The sequence below is a fragment of the Neocloeon triangulifer genome, unplaced genomic scaffold (genome assembly GCF_031216515.1).
Source record: "Neocloeon triangulifer isolate White Clay Creek 2 clone unplaced genomic scaffold, ASM3121651v1 ptg000012l, whole genome shotgun sequence".
Taxonomy (NCBI): Eukaryota; Metazoa; Arthropoda; class Insecta; order Ephemeroptera; family Baetidae; genus Neocloeon; species Neocloeon triangulifer.
The window spans coordinates 19,770,166-19,790,533 of NW_026775554.1; the positions used below are offsets into that span (position 1 = coordinate 19,770,166).

At 37.2% G+C, this 20,368-nt stretch overlaps 2 protein-coding genes across 4 annotated transcripts; one reads left to right on the forward strand and one right to left on the reverse strand.

The window, feature by feature from the left end:
* The first annotated feature begins 220 nt into the window (after nt 1-220).
* LOC132196552 (transcription elongation factor, mitochondrial-like) lies at nt 221-17,404 on the forward strand. The gene is made up of 7 exons (XM_059619296.1): nt 221-424; nt 563-708; nt 813-1,026; nt 1,086-1,235; nt 1,294-1,506; nt 1,571-1,789; nt 17,064-17,404. The coding sequence occupies exons 1-6, from the start codon at nt 362-364 to the stop codon at nt 1,778-1,780; spliced, it is 996 nt and encodes a 331-aa protein (XP_059475279.1). The 5' UTR covers nt 221-361; the 3' UTR covers nt 1,781-1,789; nt 17,064-17,404.
* Nucleotides 1,823-18,178, reverse strand: LOC132196551 (endothelial zinc finger protein induced by tumor necrosis factor alpha-like). 3 transcript variants are annotated; one of them, XM_059619294.1, is made up of 6 exons: nt 18,160-18,178; nt 17,417-17,456; nt 17,015-17,363; nt 6,873-7,074; nt 5,253-6,110; nt 1,823-4,345 (listed from the first exon to the last, which is right to left on the reverse strand). In XM_059619294.1, exons 4-6 carry the CDS (start codon nt 6,949-6,951, stop codon nt 3,414-3,416), a joined length of 1,869 nt encoding a protein of 622 aa, XP_059475277.1. In that variant the 5' UTR covers nt 6,952-7,074; nt 17,015-17,363; nt 17,417-17,456; nt 18,160-18,178; the 3' UTR covers nt 1,823-3,413. The 3 variants fall into 3 exon arrangements, with proteins under 3 accessions (XP_059475277.1, XP_059475278.1, XP_059475276.1); XM_059619295.1 differs by lacking the exons at nt 17,015-17,363; nt 17,417-17,456; nt 18,160-18,178 and adding an exon at nt 9,476-9,771 and having other exon boundaries at nt 5,337-6,110; XM_059619293.1 differs by lacking the exons at nt 17,015-17,363; nt 17,417-17,456; nt 18,160-18,178 and adding an exon at nt 9,476-9,771.
* Nucleotides 18,179-20,368: the final 2,190 nt, after the last annotated feature.

Here is a 20,368-nt window from a genome sequence, read left to right on the forward strand (position 1 = left end):
GCTAAAACATAAGTTAAATAAATAATAATTAATCTAATTTTTCTTTTAACTTAGCCTTTTCGTGTTGGTAGCTTTCAACTTTTCAATGCACAAAATCTGTCGGGTGCGATAAGAAACTAAAGAAACCCGCGAAATTCAAATCTTTACGTGAGTTGCATTGAAATTAAACTTCGCGGGGTAATAATTTCACTTGTAAGCCAATCCTCTGTTGCCTATGATCACGAACACTTGAATGTTGAAGAACCAAAACAAATCCATGTGAGAAGGCAAAATAATTACATAATTTATTTTCTCTCATCGCATTTTTGTACACCAGCGGAATTGTTTTACTTAACAAAGTTAAATTGCCTCTGGAGAAAGCATGAGTCTAGTCAAATTACTTCCCTATAACCTGCAACGATTCATGCGTTTGGTTCATAGAAAGGTATATGTACATAATAACGTCCAGAATTCCAAATGGAAATACTAACTCTCTTTAGCATTGTGCAATTTAAATTGCATCATAATTTTATTGTGAATGAAATGCATTTACTTAGATTAACAAGATTTTTATTTTCTGCAGGAAATGTGTTGTTTGAGAAGAGATTTGCAACCATTTTGCACCGAAGCTGTCAAAATTGAAACAAAAATTGAAAGAAAATTCAATTTTGTTGAGGAAAATGGAATTCTCAAGCGCATTAACAGGAGTACAGTAGAACAACTTGTTAAGTATGTATTTTTATTTTTATTCAAAATAATTATGCAATTGTATTAAATTATGTTTTCTGTCCTGAAGTGCTGATATTAATTTAACTTTCCTATATTTTTCGCAGTTTGTCGTTTGATTTCTATGAAGCAGAAGAATTGAAAAAATATCGCAAGGAGAATGGACCTTTTCGGAAAATCAAGGATTTATTGAATATCCCCTTGATGACTGAAGAGAAAGTTGATTCAATCTGCAATTTGATAGCAGAGGAAAATGAGGAAAAAAATGCCAAATACATTGCAAATATCCTGACGCCAAATTTTCCATCGGAAAACACTATTGTAAAAATTAAATTTCTTTAACCACAATCATTGACTGACGTAAATTTAAAATTATCAAGAAAATTCAAGACATGGTTGGCATCATTATTGGCGTTGACTGCAGCATATCCTGGGCCCACTTGACAAGAGATTGGAAACTCAACGATTGGGGACAGACGTCTTGTTTGGGGGCCAAGAAAAAATTGTCTGCCCATGAGATATTCGAGGCTGTAAGAATTTTCAAATTGAAACAAAAAAGATTAAAAAAAATATTTATCTCTCCCCTAGGTGGTCGAAGCGTGTAAAACTATCCCAGAGAGTGATATCTATCTTCTTGAAAGTCTGCCTCATCTAATGCCACAACAGGCCTACGTTCAAACATACATTGAGCGAAAAGAGGTGCAAGCTATGCTGTTGGCGCTTTTGAACAACAGACAGCCCGACAGAAATAAATTATTTTTTATGAAGTCAAAATTTCCTACAAAACTATTCAACATTAAGGTAATTTTTTTATTTTCTATTTTAAACTTCAATATAATTATGTTGTATTGAATATTTTTATTAGGTTGGAAATGAAAGGATTTCCTCAAGACCGTTGGTGACTAAATTGCTGGACGGTGAAGCTATCGGGGAAAAGAATCCAGTCAGCTTGAAAGATCTCGATCCGATGCTTTGCGAGCGATTTTTCAAACTATCAGGTGTTCAGCAAGAGGCTTACTCAAACGCCTTGATTTTATCGATGACTTTCTTCAAACTCTTAGAAGCGCGGGCTTAAATGATGGAGGTGAGTACAGAAGTGAGGAAAACAAAATTGTGATACGTTTCATTAAAGATCTGAGTTTATTCACGAGTTGATCTGATTTTAAAAATTATGCTCAATTTGTTGAGAATGGCCGCGCTTGCGTCCACAGACAGTTTTTTTCATTTTGTTTAATACTAGCTGTGGAAATTAAATTATTACAACACCGAGACGATCGAGTAGCAGGAACTTTTTCATCGTCATTTTGCCTCTTTTAGGAACAAACACGTTTGAGAAAAATGAAAAACACGAGAACAATTAATGATGGATTTCTTTAAGCACACTCTTGCAGCACAGTCTTTGATGCTTAGCACTCGCGCTTTCAATCACAAAAAAAACCAAAGGATCATTCGATTTGAGAAAAATGTCGTATACATACTTCTTCGTACTTACAAAAACTAACGAGTTAATTTGGATGAAAGACAAAAGTGGGCCAAATTTATTGCTTGGCAAAAGTGACAACGCAATTTGTGAATCAATCAATCGAGTTATACAATATCCTACTTCGCCATTGACATTATTAGAGCAGTCGTTCTTCAGCGTTTTAACAGAGTTGATTGCTTGTGACCTTAGACATTGTCTTTCGCTACATCTCTCTAAAAATAATCTCTATCGCTCTAATCTTTCAATAGTAAAATCCCAATTTGAAAGGAAATGCTTGCTTGCTTGATTTGTAATTGATTTTTTAATTGTGTATCACAATAGAAATTCAGTCTAAGATCGATCCCAATGATCCTCTTTTTACTATGTGCCGTGTGATTTGGATTTTTCTTCTTTTATTCGTTTCATTTTAGAGCAACAAACAATTTGCCGTTCGTTTCTGGGGGGAAATGCCTTCCAAAGTGAATACACAATTCCGTCTTTAACTCAAGAACAACTATTTTAAATTTTCAAAACGATCTTTTTGCACAACCGATAATTCCTAAACTTTACTGGCTGACAGCTCCCTGCATTTTTCTTTTTTAATAACTTTGAGCTTTAAAATGCATTCATTGTTAGATAACAGCTTGGAAACTCCTTTTTTTCTTGTAAATCACAGTGACAAATGAAAGTTTTTATTTTTTACCTTAAAACTGCAGGATGCTTTCTTTTTTTATACATCGTAAATCTGCTTTTACATTTTTCAACCAACGGTGTTCCGAAAGAGTTAAAACTGCACCAAGCAATATGAGGAAAGAAAATTAAAAAGCTTTGAATGTGCACCCTTAATAGGGCGTTAGTAGTGAGTTTGCTCATATTAGTAATCCTTTATCGGAGTGAGCTCTTTTGACAAAAGAACGTGCATGTTTTGGGATATTTCTTGAATTCATTTCACAGCAATTCTGTAAATATTGATCTATGAGTAGAGCTTTGAATAAAAAATTAATGTGGCTCAAATTTAAAATAAATTTGTTTTGAAAATTATTTGAACTGAGATGTAAGAAAATTACAAAAATAATTTCATACACTAGAACTGAAATGCTAAATTTTAATTGTAAAATGAATTTAAAAATTCTTCAGAGCCTGTTTAAAGGATTTTGATAATTATTTCACTTCTTTTGCCACAAAAGCGTCACTCCACACATTAAGAATATATTTCGAAGAGTTTGTGTGTGTTTGTGTTCTTTTCTTACTGGCTGACGGGGGGCAGATTGGCCGGCTGATGGTTGGTGGGCTGCTGCATGCCAAGCAGGGTCGGCTTGAAGTCTGAGGCTCCAAACTGGTGTCCCTGGTTGAAGGTGGAGGGCGCGTAGCACTGAGGGAAGTAAAGCTCGTGCTTGACGATGGGCAGCAGGCTGGGCTTGCACTCGGCTAGCAGCTTGGAGCGGCTCTTCTGCGGGTTCATGTGGTTGTCGATGTGTTTCTTGACCTCGGCCTCGGTGGAAAAGCGGCGCCGGCAGTTGGGCATCGGGCAGCAGAAGGGCCGCTCGCCCTGGTGGGTGCGCGCGTGTTGGTCCAGGATGGCCTTTTGTCGGAAGTCCTTGCCGCACTGGCCGCACTTGTAGGGCTTCTCGCCGGTGTGGATGCGCAGGTGCTGGTTGAGGATGGTGCGTTGGCGGAAGTTACGGCCGCAGTACGCGCATCCGTACGGCTTTTCGTTGGTGTGGATGCGCAAGTGCTGCGTCAGGTGGCTCTGTTGGCGGAAGCGTTTTCCGCACTCTGGACACGGGTAGGGCCGCGACTCGATGTGGACGCACCCGTGCTGCAGAAGGGTCGACTTCTGTTTGAACTCCTTCTGGCAGATGGGGCACCGGACGTACAAGGGCATCCCTCGGTTCAGTTGTTGCTGCTGTTGCTGGAGGTGTTGCTGTTGCTGCGGCAGGAGGTCAGGCAGCCGGCCGTCCTTGCCCTGCTTCAGGTACTGCAGGGCGCTCAGGTTGCCGCCAAACACCGAGTGTTGAACGCCCTTTGCGTCCTTGAAGTAGGCGCTGTACTGCTCCTCGTTGGTGCCGCCTGGGCCAAACTCGGACGACTCGTCCTTGTTGTCCGGTGGGTAGGGCACGTCCTGCGGCCACAGGGTTGGGGTGCTGCCGTTCTTGAACACCAGGTGCGGACTGACATCTGCAAACAGATCAGAGGCGATTAGTGCTTTTGGGGGCCAGGATCGAGTTTGGCAGATAAGTTTTGTTGTGCGTGAGCAGCGCGGTACACCAGCTTTAGATTTCGAATTTTATTCACATCGAGTCGGGAATTTTTTTATCTATTTCTTTTGAAAATCGATTATGAAAATTATCTATGGACTTTTGCAGCGGAGGCGGAGATGAGATTTTTTAGGCGCATATTCTAAAAAAGGAAGTGGAATTTTTGTTTATATTAATTTGTTTATTTTTTAGTTTTTAACAGCATGATACATGAGTTTCGGACCAATATTGTATTTTTAGAAGAGTAAAAAAAGTGTTAAATTTGTGTTGATGCATTTTGAATAATCAAATTAATATTTTGTTTGCTTTACTTATCGTCTATTTATAATAAAATCAGAAAGTGAAATAGATTTGTAATTCAAGTAAAGTTTCAAAATAAAAAAAAATTTTAATGCCTTTTTTTAACTTACTATTGTTTGACAATTCTAGCCATTTTTTTAGCCTTGCAGTTTTTACGTAATTTAATTCTAGTGGTATGAAAATGACAAGGGGAAAGACTGAAATTAAAGAGTTGTTCATAAACAGTAAAGAAAGTGGTTTCATAAAATGATTAATTCTTTCTTGTAGAAAATTTAAAAAAATAGATTAAGTGGGTTTTCTGTGGATATATGTATATCTTAAATGTGTCTCTTCTTGCGTTTAATAAAAAAAAATAGTCTGTGCTCATTTGTTCCGCCTGCGCTGCAGTCCGAGCGCGACAAAAAGGGCAATCGCGGTGGCGGCGGCGGAGGACCAGGCCGCCACCCCCGAGGATGCGGATGACGATGAGGGGTGTGGGTGAGCGGGGGGTGCAGGTCGGGGGCGGTGATGCTGCGTGTTCTGCTCGCCTTGATGTGTGCGGACGTGCTGGTTGAGGATGGCCTTCTGGCGGAAGTGCTTGCCGCACTCGGCACACCCGAATGGCTTCTCACCGGAGTGGATGCGCAGGTGCTGATTGAGGATGGCTCGCTGGCGGAAGGTGCGCTCGCAGTACGCGCATGAATACGGCTTCTCGTTGGCGTGGATGCGCAGGTGCTGCGTCAGGTGGCTCTGCTGACGGAATCGTTTTCCGCACTCTGGACACCCGTACGGACGCGCGTCCGTGTGGATCCGCTCGTGCTGCAGCAGCGTCGACTTCTGCTTGAAGTCCTTCCCGCACGCCTGGCACTTGAACAGCCGCAACTCGCTGCCCGGCTTGCCCTTGCCCATGTCCGGTTGACCCTGCGGCTGACCTTGACCCGGTGCTGCCTGTTGTTGGTACTCGTCGCCCAGAAGCATTCCTGCCCCGGGCTGTTTCAAATAGTGAAGCGCTCCGAAGCCACCCCCGAGCAAAGGAGGCCCCATGCCGCCTCCGTTTGTCTGGGGCGGCGGCCCTCGGGGGTAGTTGTAGGCCCCGTTGAAGGGGGTGGCCGGGGAGGAGCCACTGCTGCTTCTCTGGTCGCCGCCTCCGCCCTTATCCGCCTCAGGGACTGGCTCGGAAAAGGGCGACTGAGGCGCCGAGGAGTGTTGCTGTTGTTGGGGGACGTCCCTGGGGGCAGCTACTTGCGCCTCCTCACGGGGGCTGTAGGCAGATTCTGGCTGCGGGGGTGGTTGAGGAGGCGGCGGCTGTGAAGCGGCCGTCTGTTGCTGCTGCTGCTGGGGCAGCGCAGGCCACTGTCCGGCTCTGTCCATGCCGTCCTTGTACAGCACGTAGGGACCACCCCCATCTGAAAAGAAGAAAATTCATTTTTAATCTAATAAATCACAAGTTCTGTGGAATCAATTAATTGTTAATCCTATATATTTTGTTATTTCTCCAATAATTTGACTCGCAAAAATTACTAATTTTTTTTTTCATTTATCACCTTCAGCTTCATAACTCAAATCACGCTTTTCTTCAAGTTAGGCAAGTTTTTTTCTATGAAAAATAAGAAATAAAATATTCCATTAAATAATTGAACGGTTGAAGTTTTTACCAATATTTTGCCTTTAATAAGAACGTTTAATTTTTTTTATCTACTCTCTAATTTTTTTTTCACCAAATTTGTGAGATTATCTAGCTAAAAAATTTGTTGGAATTGAAATGAACTAATGTGAAACTGTTAAATTGCAGAGTAATAGTTCAAGACTATGAATGCAGACGGTACCCCTTTTCATGAATAAAAATGACAAACTTCTCCCATAATATATTATAGTCTATTTCCAAATTGATTTAGAACAGCCCACTGTTTGCATCTTGGTCACAAAAGAGCGACCACTGCTTTTAACGGAATAAATGTCACTTTGCATTCAGAGCGCCCATTATGTACATTATGTACCATCCAACATTCTGCTGCATCCATTGAGTCCATTCATAGAGAGTATCATGAAAACACGCATTACGAATCTGTTTTTCATAGAATTTGTCAAAAGCGTCTGAAAGTGAAAGGTGGATCAAATAATCCAGTTTCGATTCAACTTCGGCTGGAGAAAAACAAACCGTGTCTCACCTTGAGCAAAGCAGTACATGAACTGGCGAGGTAGTTTGAGGCAGGCCGCGAACGAGGCCGAGAAGTTGATGGCCGCCATGTCTCGGGGGGTGGGTTGTGGGCCGGCAGGGGCGGCGCTGCAGGGGTGCACATGCCCTGCCACCTCGGAGGCCGTGTTCGCCACACTAGCGGAATCGGCGTCTAAACCTCAGGCTGCGTTTTGCTGCAACAATTAATTCAAATGGTTATACCAAATTTTAACATTAGAATGTTCAGATAGTAAATATTAAATTTTTGATTAAATTTCTGTTTACATGATGAAGTTTTCTTATGCTAATTACGTAATTACTTTAAATTTCAGCTCAAGGGATTTGGTTTTGAAATGTTCAAACAATAATTATAAAAAAAACACATTGTAATTTACTAAGAAAACAATTATTTTATCGTTTTCTACAGAAAAACTGCACAACGTGAAAGATCTCAGATCGAAAGTACTTACAGTAAGTTTTTGAAAAAAAAATTATGAAGTTTTAACTGTTACAGTTTTTATTTACCTATGCAAAAGACATTTAAATTATAGAAATATTAAAAATAAATAAATAAAAATGCAATTTTCTTTAACTTTTTCGTTTTCAATTTATAAATAAAGATTTTTAAATTCTGGAGAAAAGTGTAACATCCGTTGCATTAAAAATAGTTATCTAATCGCTTTCTCTCCCTTTCTTCCAGCAATAATGTCTACCAAGAAACACAACAATTATTATCCGAACTAAAAGCGGCGACTTTCCTCCGACTACATAAAAACGTCGGTTATTGCTTTTCTTGCTGTAAAGAAAAAGTGAAATAATAAAACGACATTGGACTGCGTCTCGCGCGCGCGGATATTAGATTTGTTTTGTAATTGTCGCGCTGTACTGTGAACGTCTCGTGTCTTTCTTTTTTGCAATTTTCGTCTCGTCAAGCTCGGGGCGATTTATTTTTTGGGTCACTTTTTACGACGCGCGCCGAAATTGCGCACATCGGCAGTAATAATCACATCTATAGAGCGAAAAGTAATTATATTTTTCTGCTGCTTATCGCACGCGGAGCCGAAAACGTATCGTGCGTAACTTAAATGGAATTTATTTCGCGAGAGAGGGTCCACCACTCGCGCAGTGTCATTAAATTTATTGGCACTGACCAACGTTGCGCAATGTGAGGAATATTCACTCTGTCTCTCTCGGCTGGCGCTGCCTACAGACAGAAAGACAAACCAAAGTGAAACATCGAGTTACTGTGTCGTCTGCTGTGTCCGACTGACGCTCACTTTTGTGTTCAAAATTCAGCAAACAAAGTTCTGCGCAGAGAGAGAGAGCCGTGACTTTCGCACAGCGTCTTTGGCCCAAAAAGAGGAAAATTTCTGGCATAAATTTAAAAGAAAAAATACGTCCAGTTAGCCTTTGATTAATATAATTAATATAGAAGGCTTTTTAATGAGAGAAATTCGGAAGAGGGGAAAATAAAACTTATTTTTAAATCAAGTTTTTTTATATTTATGTCAGGTTCTCAATATTTGTTATAAAAATGTGTTTTTCGAAATTTAAATTATTTGAAGATTTCAAGATTTTTGCCCAAATCTTTAATTGTAAGGAATAAGAGCTTGAGTCAGAAAAAAATTGCGTTTGAAAAAATTGAAAAGTCTAACAGTCAATTAAGACAATATAATTTTAATTCACTTATGTCATGCTCGATCGTTTGACGTTATCGTATATTAAATATATTTATTTTGTTCTCCTCAACGTCAACCTTCTTGAAATTCTTTTTTAAGTAAATGGAGGCTCAAATTTGCAAAAGTTAATACAAAAATGATTCACTTTGAATTCTTGCAACTAACTGTTCAAAACAAAATTTCAAGTTTATAATGTTATTAAAATTTTGGAAGTATAAACAATTAGATGGATAGAGTTGTCTCTTTTGATCAGTGACTCACTACATTATAAATTGTTATATTGCGACTTCCACGCACACGGTTCATGTTAAATACTGTAGGTCATTGACCGAATCTGTATTTTTTCTATTAATTGAACTGTAAATAAAATAATTTTGAACAACAAATTTCAATGCAAAATCATTTTTAAATCTGGAGAACAAATTCAAGAGCATTTTAATAATAATAAAAAGTTCTTTAAATAAATTATTGTAGAATGAAAAAGAGAATTGTGAAACTTGATGTTGAAAACGCAGTGGTTCCCGTCGGCGAACTTAAAATTGCTCTTTCTCTCTCTTTCGCTCTGGCCGTCTGGCATGCGGCATTGATTTTCTCGCCGCGGCTCCTTTGCATCGCCGCGAACACGGCGCGTCTGGCTCGCTTTCGCGGCGTCTGCCCGCTTTTTTGGGCTTCGGAATCGCCGAAAAATGGCAAAATCCGGCCTGTGCGAAAGTCTGGGCCACTGACAAGTGGTCTTTGGGCCCAAAACGGGCAAATTCAAAGAAGGCGAGTCTGGGTCGGGCGCGAAGGCGGCGGGCAGGCGGGCGGGAGGGGGCGAGACCCAGGCGAGACGGAGATCAGACGGCCAGGCCAGACCAACGCGGAATGAAAAAATTAAAAAAATCCGGTTCGGCCAAAAAATAAATAGAAAACTCACCGTGGTGTCGGCGACGTCGGCCGCACTACATCTTGCACCTCACTCGCGCCGAAAATAATTACAAAAAAATTTTTTTGACGTAATTTAAATTTTCGGAGGAAATCGATCAGTTTTCACTCTTGCAAGAAAAATAAATAAATGATTCGGACAAGTGAATTAGTGTTGTTCAGCAGCAGCACTTTGGCGTGCAAGAGGCTCCGACCTCATGTTCACCACGAAGCAAAATAGACTCTGCTGGCTGCTCCGGTGCCGCCGTCGCGGCCGCCACTCGCGCGCGCGGCTCGACTGCGCAATGTTGTCGCTCTTACCCTCTCGTCTCTCTCTCTCTCTCTTTCGGTCGCTGGGCCGGCGAGTCGTGTGTGTGTGTTCTCCACCTCTCGCTGAATATGTGACCTCGACAATCGCAACCCTTTTTACTTCTCGCTAAGAGCGCCGCGCGCGCGACGACCAACTAATTACCTGCGCCGCGCGCACATATGTATACTTTATTGGAATTTGCATAGACGCACTCACAATTTCGCCGAAACACATTCGCTGCACCACCAATCGCGAAGCGCACCCCACTGTCCGAATTCGCGATTGGAGCAGACAGACAAGTTGCTCAAAGGGTTGAAACTCCAATGAATAAAAAAAGTAACGGAAAGTTTGGATCGAATGTATTTAAAACTTTATTTGTAATCAGCTTTTTATATTGACATACCAGTCCTAACAATGAAATAGTTTTGATTAAAAAAAACGCAATTTAATTTAATTCATTTGGGGGATCTTTAAATTTAAGTTTTTTTAAGGAGAAGTTCGCACGTTTTTGCATAGTGTGTTTGCCATTATCTGGTAAAAAATTGGAGAAATGACTCTATAGCAACGTTAAATGTTAAATTTATTGCAAACTTTAATTTATTTTTGTTGTTGTTATAATTAAAATGGACATAAATTTAATTAATTTCAATTCATTTAAGTAAGATGAGGTATTGCAATGTAAACGGCTAAATCTTTTAAATCCTTTTATTAAGCACGGTAGTATTTGAAATTACAATTAATTTCAAAAATTTTTTGATCTTAGGTAAAAGTACATCATGATTCATGAATTTCTTTTTGAAAACCTAAAATTTTACTCGTTTTATTTATTTGTTCTTTTAAAATTGTTGCAACATATTTTATCTTGTAAAAATACTGAAAAACAATTTCATTTATTCTTAATTATATTTTTACACTTTCTTGACCTCGCTGATATAGAAGAAATTAAAGAATCTTATCTTTATTTGCTTTTACAACTATAATTTATCAAAACAAATTATTTGAATGAATATTCAATTGAAATTACCTTTTAAATTAATACGATATTTTCGCAGATGGAACATTTTTTCTGGAAATTATTTTTTAGAGAATGATTTTTTTAAAAGATCAATTTTTAATTCAATCCAAAGCTTTTCATTTAATTTTTATGTAATATCTAAAAGTCAAAAAGGCCAACTTTTCTTAAAGACGACCTCTGATAATAGCTGTCATCTCTTTAAAACCGCTTTCTTAGTCTCATTTTCTTTATTTAGCGCCAACGTTTTTCTTTTTCGGTCGCATGGCCAATCAATGGGGAGGCTCGCGGAATGACAGGCAGAAAAAATCACGTAGCAGATTTCTTTCTTCGATATATAAGTCGGTTGGTCCATCAATCGGGCCGACGCGATCGATGATCGTATAACGAACTTTTTTCCAGGCCGGCATTTTTCTCGATTACTCGTTTTTTTTTCGCGCTTGTTATTTATCGGCGTGAATGGCTAATGAATTGAATGAAATTTTTTCCAGCAGCTCTCCAGCCGTTGGTAATGAACGCACTTGGTCCATAATGTTTACTGCGATCAATTTTTTCCCAGGGTGTCCAGTGTGTGATTCCAGTTCCAGCGCCTCTCTTTCTTTCTTTCTTTCATCGACGACCAGAGCTGGTCTCTCTCATTTATAATCCCGCGAGCGCGCAAAAGTGGTCAGGCAGCTCCTCCGCTCCTCCAGGCAGCGCGAGCGAGATGACACACTACTGCAGGGATGCTGCGCTGCTGGAGCTGCTGGAAATGCACAATGCCCCGCTCTCGCTCGGACGCGCGGACTTGTCTGTCGGCCGACGACATTCCTCGCGGGCGCAGACGCGCGTGCGGCTTTTTGTTCTAATCGCCGCCAATTGAAATCGGCACCAAGCGTGATTATTGATAAGACAAGTTATTGAAAATACATAAGAACATAAAATAAATTTAGTTGGTATATATTTAAATGAAATGCCATTGAATTCATTAACGCTCCAAAACAAAATATGTTAGAGAAATCAAGACATTTAAAAATATAATAAATAGCTTAATTAAAATGTGTGAAATATAACAAAAATGTACATAATTAATTACAAGTTATTGATATTCAACAAAGACCTTTGCTTTTGAACGTAACATTTGTTATGGTGGTAAATAAAAGAGTTTATAATTTAGCTCTGATATAATATAATATTACAGCATTTTAAAATATATGAAAAGAAATGGATACTTGAGAAGACGTTCATGAATTGAAAAATAAAGCTTTTTCTTCATTAATCACGGACCAGTTTTGGTCAAGGTATCTGCAAAACTATTTCTCGGAGCAAGAAAAAATGCTGCAAAATTTAATTGCATAATAATATATAAAAATAATTGTGGAAAATATTTATTAATTTGATGTTTAACAAGATTTAAAACTTAAAATTAAATAAATTCCAATAAATTGTTTGGGAAAGAAAATAATGAAATGAAAAAAATTATCTCTTCACTAAAGATAAAGCATTTCATTTTTCACTTCATCAATACAAATCTATTTCAATATAAAATTTTTTACGTTAATTTTATTTTTGCATTTTTTCCGCAACAAATTTTGTAAAGGAATTAAGAAATATTAATTTTATTATATTTCATTGTAACAAAAGAAAAGCATTGTGGATTAGATCTTGATATTTATAATTTTTGGTAAATTGCATTTTTTTTTTCATAAAAGTTATAAGCGTTCTAAAGATTTTTACTTTGGTATGTAAATTATTGAGTACAAATAATATTCACTTTTTTGGACCAAAAAGTCATAATTTTTTAAAGAATTGCTAACTTTTTGAGAATATATATATATATATATTTTTTTTTTAAATCTAGAAAGTTGATTTTATTCTTCAATTTTTAAATTTCAAGTTTAATTTTGGTACTTAAAAGCATGAAAATGAAAAAATTCAGTACAGCAACTCTTCTGCAATGATTATTGCTTTCTCCCTGTCTCTTCATGGGAAATCTGCACAAAAAGAATTAAAAAAAGCAGAAGAAGAATATTCTTTTTGGTTTTGTGAATTGGCATTCCCAGGCATCAGCCTTTTGATCAGATTTTTCTCACAGCAAATAATCTGAATAAAAATAAACAAAAATCACAACCTCCCGAAATAGGTTTATTCTTGTTCATTTTTTGCAATCGAATTTTTCTCATCGGGAATCTTTGCTGCAGCCTCGATTTAAAAGGACTGCGAATTTTGCACGCACACCTTTGTTCTCACTCGCTCTCTCGATTTTCATTTTTATTGCACTCGCACAAAGCGCAGAGAACACAGAAAACTGGTCGCCAAAACAAAATTAAAAAACCGAAATTATTTGCATAATGGATGTCCAGCGTGCGCAGCGCATCTTCACTCTCCTCCTTTTTTGCATCTTGACGCGGTCATCATCAATTCCAGTTCTTAACTCGCTGGAGAAAAACGAGCAAAACTTCTCCAGACCGCTCCAGCGGGATGCGACGAGTCGGAAAAAAGAGCAAAAATTTTGAGGCCGTTAAAAAATCGCACACCGGCATCGCGGCCGGGTTTCCGGTTCACGGCACTCGGTGAAAAATTTTTCTTGTACTTTTTTTTATTTGCTCGTGTTTTGGAAACCTGTTTAATCTGTGGGGGTATTTCGCATTTTCCAACCGACGCATTTTATTTTTGATCATCGGAAGAGAGGACCAACCAGTGAACGGTACTCAAAGTGTGTTTTATATTGGACAAGAGAAATAAAAAGGTGTCCGTTGACGCACTAGACAACAAGTCACGCATCGATATTTGATTACACCTAAGTAAATTCTTCATGTAAAACTAGAATAAATTAATTATAATTTATAAAGGAAAAAAATTATTAACATGATAATTTTCAAAATAATCATTTTTAAGCAATATTGCAGGTTGCTTGATCTTTATTATGAATAAATTATTTTCAATTTGCAATAAACCCTTCCTTATAAACGTTTTAGTAGGATTTATTTACAGTTTTGTTCCTACTTTCCCTGTCTCATGGCTGAATTAAAAAAATTATCATAGAAATTAAAATTAAAAATAAAATTGAATCACTTTGAACTTTCTTTATGGTTGAAATTTTTTTTAGTTTAATAAACTAAAAAAAATTTCGAGCCTTACTTAGTGGGTTATTGGAAAAATATCTTCCTAATTTTTTGCCTTTTTTATTTCCATGGTTACCTGAGCTTCAATGCAAGAAATTTTTTAAAAATTGTTTTTATGGTTTTTTTTCTAAATTTCATCCCCATCGAGCATTTTCATCTTCAATAAACATTCCCTTAGTTTTTTTTTAATATCTTAAAATTCTTAATTATTTTTCAAATCCAATATTTAATATAATTTGTTGACATCGATTAATTTAAAAAAAAGGAACATACGGAATTGCTGCGAAAGCGTGAGACTCGGTTGCCCTTCGCTTTATATCAGTATTGATCGCGCATGAGTTGAATTGTGCGTCTTGCGAGAATAAAACGCGAATGGTTCGTCTGGCCGGGCGAGCGCCGCTGCCGCCGCACTCCACTTCTTTCTTTCCCGATTCTGAAAATAAGAAAGTCCCAATTTTTCAAAAATTCCCTGAAATTCTCCATCGATCCGAGGAATCTCCGAGTCGCTCTGGTCGCAACCTTGGGCGCGCGCGAAAAAAAGCGCCAGCGTAAGAAGCAATTCCCTTCCGGGTCTCCTTTCACGCGGTGCGCACCGAGACCTTGGCGTGGGGCGCAAAAGCAACGCTCGCAGCAAAAAGTGCGCCGCCGAAATTTGCAGGTCGCGTAGAAATTTCGCCGGCACCGCAGCTTATGCAATCCGCAAGACCGGCGAGTGCGGCGCGCGCGATGCGTTACATACACTGCAGGGGCGCCGCAAAGCCGTCTGCAATAACAAACGGGATACGGCGCAGGCACCAAACGCACAGACGAAACAAAAATCGCCACCGCCGATGGCAGCTGACCCGTCACACTCGGTTTAATTAACCTCGATGTGAATCCTATCAATTTCATTTTAAACTCTTTTCTATATGAAAATAAAATAATTCAGATTATAATTGTCATTGTCTCATTTTTATTTTTATTTAAATTAATTAAAAAGGTAAAAAGCAAAACAGCAAGTTTATTTTTTTATTTTAAAATCAAAACTTGGATTATTTTCAGGAAAATTAGTGTTTTAATTACCAAAAGCGTGAATATTGTTAATTCTGGTTTAACTCTTTTGTTTATTATCTTTTCAGTTTTATACTTTTTGAAATTTTGTTGCATTTTCCTTTGGTTTTTTTGTTTTTAGATCAAAGTTCAACGGCAAGCACTTGCCGTTCTATTTTTCAGTTCAGTATTTTCCAAATCGTGTGTGTCAAAAACTTTGCTTTAGTGTTTAAAATTTTTTTTAAATTTGCCGTTTTGTAAGTATGATTTTTTTTACTCAAGACTTTTCTGCTATGGCCAAATTTTAGATATTTATTTGTATATTAAAATATTCAGCTAATCACATTTTAGCATAATTTTATTGAATTATAAATGGAATTAATTAATTATACTTTCTTTGTGCAGTCTCAAAATTTTACTTTTAAGCTACCGTTCTTAAATAACCTCGGTGCATCACGCGGTTCCGCTTTATAAACGACTTTGCCACTTTGCCGCCTTGAGCTTATTTATAGAACAAAAAATACAGGCAAAAGTTGATCTACTACTTTGATCACTGGTTTCCTCAGAATATGAGAGCGCTCTACTATGTCGATTATTCAGTCTACTCTGGCTTATTTCATTCTTTACCAAACTGTAATTGCATGGCAGCATGGCAGTTTATTTTTATGAGAAATACTAGGTGAATGTAAATAAATATATTTTATTTTATTACTTTTTTCAAGTTCATTGAAATTTTTATGGTACTTACTTTATTTATATAATTAATTGAATTAATAATAAATTTCAATGTCAATCAACTTCTTTTTAATTAAATTTAAATTTACACAGTGCTTTTGAATACCAATTTGGAACGATTGATACCAGTTTTTTTAAATCTAAATTTAGAAACTGAATTGTCTGAAGTGAACAAATGAAACAGGAATTGAATGTAAAAGTGAATATTTAGAGGCATCGGACACACACGCAGCCACTGAATAAATTATGCGTTTTGTTGTTTCTCTTTGTTCGCATTGCATCAATATTAAAGCGGCGTTTGTTGTAAGTACTGCTGAGCGAATAATAAAAATAAAAAAAACCGAGTGGCGTTTTCATTCAGCACGCAGAATTGGCGTTCGTTTTACTTCTCGCTCTCTCGCAGATTATTTTCGACTGATGTCATCAGCCAGTACGCGCGGCCCGAGAGTGTATATTATTCACTCGAAGAGCGAGAGACTAAATAAAAGGGAGTCGGGCATCACTCTGTTTGCAGAACGAGCGGGCGCTAGTGGGTGTTGTCAAGGATCACCGATGACAATTAATTTATCTCTTAGTCCGCAGTCGGAGATCATCCTTAAAATCCCATAAATTACCACCTACATCATCTCTCATAAAATTAATGCAAATTTTAAATTAATGAGAAAATTCTAAGTGCTGCAGAAACATTCTGATTTACATGACGAGGATGCTCTTTAATTTTTAAATTTGAACTAGAAACAGATTTTAACATTAACCAAAGTACATTTATAATTATCAGACAAAGGAACCATGAAAATAAACGGTGTTATTTAGAGACAAAAATGACTGAAACTGTTCCGTCAGAAGTTTAAAAGCACATTCCATATCAAAAGAATCAGTATAAAATGAGTATGTACTATTTTGCACAAATTTTTAGCTTGTTCTTATTCAATTATTTTGAAGACAAATTTGACCAAAATTCTAATTTAGCAATCCGACCAAATTTTCTCTCATGCCCAAATGACTAATTGGCTTGCTAGAATGGAAAATGAATTATTTTTGTCTTTATGAAAGGAAGTAAATAATTCAAATTTTAAATCAACTTAATTAAAATTACATATATTTCAAAACAATTATTGTTAAAAAAAAATGTTATATATGTCCATTTCCCCCAATATTTTGATATTTATACACCTCACTCCTTTAAAAATCACTACCTTAGTTATTTACAAAAATTAATTATAATCCAATTAATCTGACCCTCAAAATAAAAATGAAATTCAAACGAAGCAACGAACACCCAAAAGATAGCGTACTTAAAAATAAGTGCTTTTATCTGTATTTGTCAATGTTATTTGCAGAAAGTTTTTTAAAAAGAATTACCTGTTAGGCTGCGTATGTATATGTGTGACACACTGTTTGCATTTTGCAGGAGGGCGCCGCGAGTATTGATCTCCTCTGTTGGTCCGTGCAAGTGGTTGTTGCTCGTCGAAGGAAGGTGTACAAACGCGAGTGGTGAGTGTTGGTGGTGTGCATTGGGCGAAAAGACCGAAAGTGTCGTTAGCGTCTCGTGCACACTCTGGTCGCGTATTATGCAGATTCGATGGAAAAACAAGGAGTCGTAGTCGTTGGCCATGCAGCGCGCGGGGCCGATCGCGAGGCAGGTGCAATTCGCGGCGGCCACGCTCCGACGCCCTGTCAATTTCCAACCTTGCACTTGGAGCGCGGACACCTAAAAAAATAAACAAATAAAATGCTAATAGAGAAAGAGATACCACGACTCACTTCATTTCGTCCTTTTTGTGCACCCATTGTTTCATTTCAACTATTAACAGGTGATAAAACCGATTGAATTAAAAACAAAATAATGGATAATACGTTTTGGTAATTTCAAATAGCTAAATAAAATTAGAAATTTTGACAAAATTATGATAATCAACAAAAATCTCCACTATTTTCTCATAAGTATCATAATAATTGAAAATTTATTTCAAAACTATATCTGCAATCGTCCTTCTTATTTAAATATAGCTAAATAACGTAACTTAAATCTGAACCTTTAGTTATATTGATTCTCAAATTAAAAACAAATTTCAATTTGATTAAATTTAAGAAATTATGAGTAATCTCTATTATATACTTTCAAAAATTTGATATTTATTACAGGTACTGGCGCTATACATTTTATTTACATAAATATCATTATCAGTCACCGTTAAAATTGAGCAATGTGTGCAAGTATGCAAAAAAAATTATTGAGCGGAGAAAAGTGAGTTTGATTGCATATTTGACCCATATTTAATAATGAGTAGTTTTGACTACAACAAACAAATAATTTGACTTTCTTATTGTTATAGAAGCCCTTAAAAAATTTAAATCAATGTCCAAATATTTATCTGAAACTTAATAATAGCAACCATGATTAAATCTTTTCATTGTTGCGACTTTGAATTTCGTGGTTGTAAGAAGTCTTTTGTTGTGGAATTTCTCGAGAAAAAAATGATCAAATATCTGCGGTCTGTACTTACGTCGATTTTAAGCAACCCAGAAGTACAGGAGGCCCTTCATAACCTGAAAGTGGCCAAGGACGCCGAGATGAAGGTGTTGAAGAACGCGGCGAGCGAGTGGTGGAAGGACCAGGAGGACCTAAGGTTGCACAAAGAGAAGGAGGCGCTGCAGAAGCCGGAGGACGGTGCCCAGAAGCCCACGGTCGAGGTCAAGATGAACAGGATGAAGATTAGTTCTCGAGCACCAATTAACTGTCAAAACACGTATTTGCATAATTTTAAAACGCTTGTCAATGGTTACTTGTTTTTATAATTAAAGTTTCTTAATTAATGTAGTTATTTTCATCGGCTAATTTTTATTTTGCTTAGTTTAATTAGTTTGTAAAGTTGAGAGCAGGTTGAGAGCTTGATTTTGTTTGAAAAGTCAAAAGTTGGGTTCTCTCTAATTGAATAAATGAAGTGTGCGGGAGTAAATAATATGAAAAAAATCTGCACAAATTTTATTTTGGTCTGAAGTTGTCAGGACCTTTTGAGAAATACATTTGACAAACGACCACGATAATTTTATATTTAAATAATAACCTAAATATTTAAATTAGACAATTAAAATTTGTCATTTGCTTAAGTCCTGTTTTGAAATTAATAAGCGCTTAATTTTATTCTCATAACAAAAAATCTCACATTAATGATTCCATGAATATATCTTTCAGAAAGTGAATAATAAATTAATGTATTAATTTTTTTATAAAACTGTGCAACTCGAAAGATTATGTTGGGAAAATATGCATATTACATCGCATTTTTTTTTTTTTTTGTAATTTGTTAGTTTTTAATATAATTAGATGATTGCATTTGGGTAGGAAAGGCTTCAAAAATTTATTTTGTGCACCATTCAATTTCATTGGCAAACTTTTACTTAACTTTTTGGCAGTATTCAAAAAACATCTGTAGCTTATCTGCAATTTTTTGTAAAATAAAATTCGCGTGACAAAATGAATTAATGAAAACTAGGAGCCGTCAAAGTGTCCACTTGAAAACCGTTTGATTGATTTAAGAGACCCCGCTAGCGAATTATCGCTTTTTTCGCACACACGCCAGCTACTGAATTCGCAGTTTCCACAGAGTATGGTGTAGCTGGTGCAGGTTTTCCTTGGCTCGCCTCGGAAAAATGGTCCAAGATATTTTTCACCGCCATATTTCACTGGGTGTTATTTTTTCTCACACACACCGAGGCTGCCGCCGCCGCTGGAGCTGCTTTCATCTCTCTCGCCATTTATCTCTCCGCGCTATTTTCCATCCTAAAAAAGCAGCAGCCGTTCCGTTGAACCAATATTTTTCTTCGTTCAGCCCAAAGACCTAACAAAAACACGGCGCGCGCGCGCTCGATTCGCTCGGCACACGATGGAAATTGAAAATAATAATACACCGCGAAAAAACACACTCTTCTTTTATTAATTGAGATTTTTTTTTTAAATTTTTGAAAAATAATTGAAAATCAGTATTTTATTTTTAATTAAAAAACGAAAATGCAAATGCGTTCGGCGGCTTTGGCGGCGGGGCAGATATAAATCTGGCTGCGGAACTTGCAATGATGCTGGACCGAGCAAAAAATGTTTTATCTCTGTGCTGCTCTGCCAAGGTCGGAGTGCTGAGCACCGAGTTTCCTTGGGCGCCAATCCTCCTCGCCGCGACCATGTGAAAAGAAGAAGTGAGCTGCACAACTACATACACACGTACCACATACTCAAGCGCACACAGACTCCATTCTTCTGTCGATACACTACATATATGTATTCGCCAGAGATGGATGGGTGCGAAAACAAAATCATTTTTCATCGAATAGGCTCTTTTGATAAGAATCCGAAGTGGACATTGATAATTTTTTAACTGTCAGATTTTATTAAAAAAAATAAATGATATTAAAATAAAATTTTTTCAATTTTCTGTAAAAGATTCATTTTATTTGGAGAAATTTTTAAATAGTAATTCAGCGCGATGAGAGTAATTGCGATTTTGATAAATAAAAACAGGCATCATTCTTTGGCGAACTCGTTTTCTCCAAAGACCGGTCTTGCAAACTTTTACTTCAAGTGCGCAAACTACACGACCATCTACCGGAGTAATTGCACACGAGCTTGCGATTGCTAGTGAATTCCGCTACCTGCAGATGGTACAGCTTTACAGGGGCAATTTTTTTAATTTGATTTTTATATTTTATTATTATTTAATT

What these genes read in the sequence shown, in the direction of transcription:
- LOC132196552 (XM_059619296.1), top strand. Translation starts at nt 362, where the DNA reads ATGAGTCTAGTCAAATTACTTCCCTATAACCTGCAACGATTCATGCGT. An exon ending in TTCCATCGGAAAACACTATT is followed by an intron (nt 1,027 to 1,085) that starts GTAAAAATTAAA and finishes AAAATTATCAAG; the next exon opens with AAAATTCAAGACATGGTTGG. An exon ending in CCCATGAGATATTCGAGGCT is followed by an intron (nt 1,236 to 1,293) that starts GTAAGAATTTTC and finishes TCTCTCCCCTAG; the next exon opens with GTGGTCGAAGCGTGTAAAAC.
- LOC132196551 (XM_059619294.1), bottom strand. Translation starts at nt 6,951, where the DNA reads ATGGCGGCCATCAACTTCTCGGCCTCGTTCGCGGCCTGCCTCAAACTA. An exon ending in CATGTACTGCTTTGCTCAAG is followed by an intron (nt 6,111 to 6,872) that starts GTGAGACACGGT and finishes TCTTCTTTTCAG; the next exon opens with ATGGGGGTGGTCCCTACGTG. An exon ending in GCACGTCCGCACACATCAAG is followed by an intron (nt 4,346 to 5,252) that starts GCGAGCAGAACA and finishes ATCTGTTTGCAG; the next exon opens with ATGTCAGTCCGCACCTGGTG.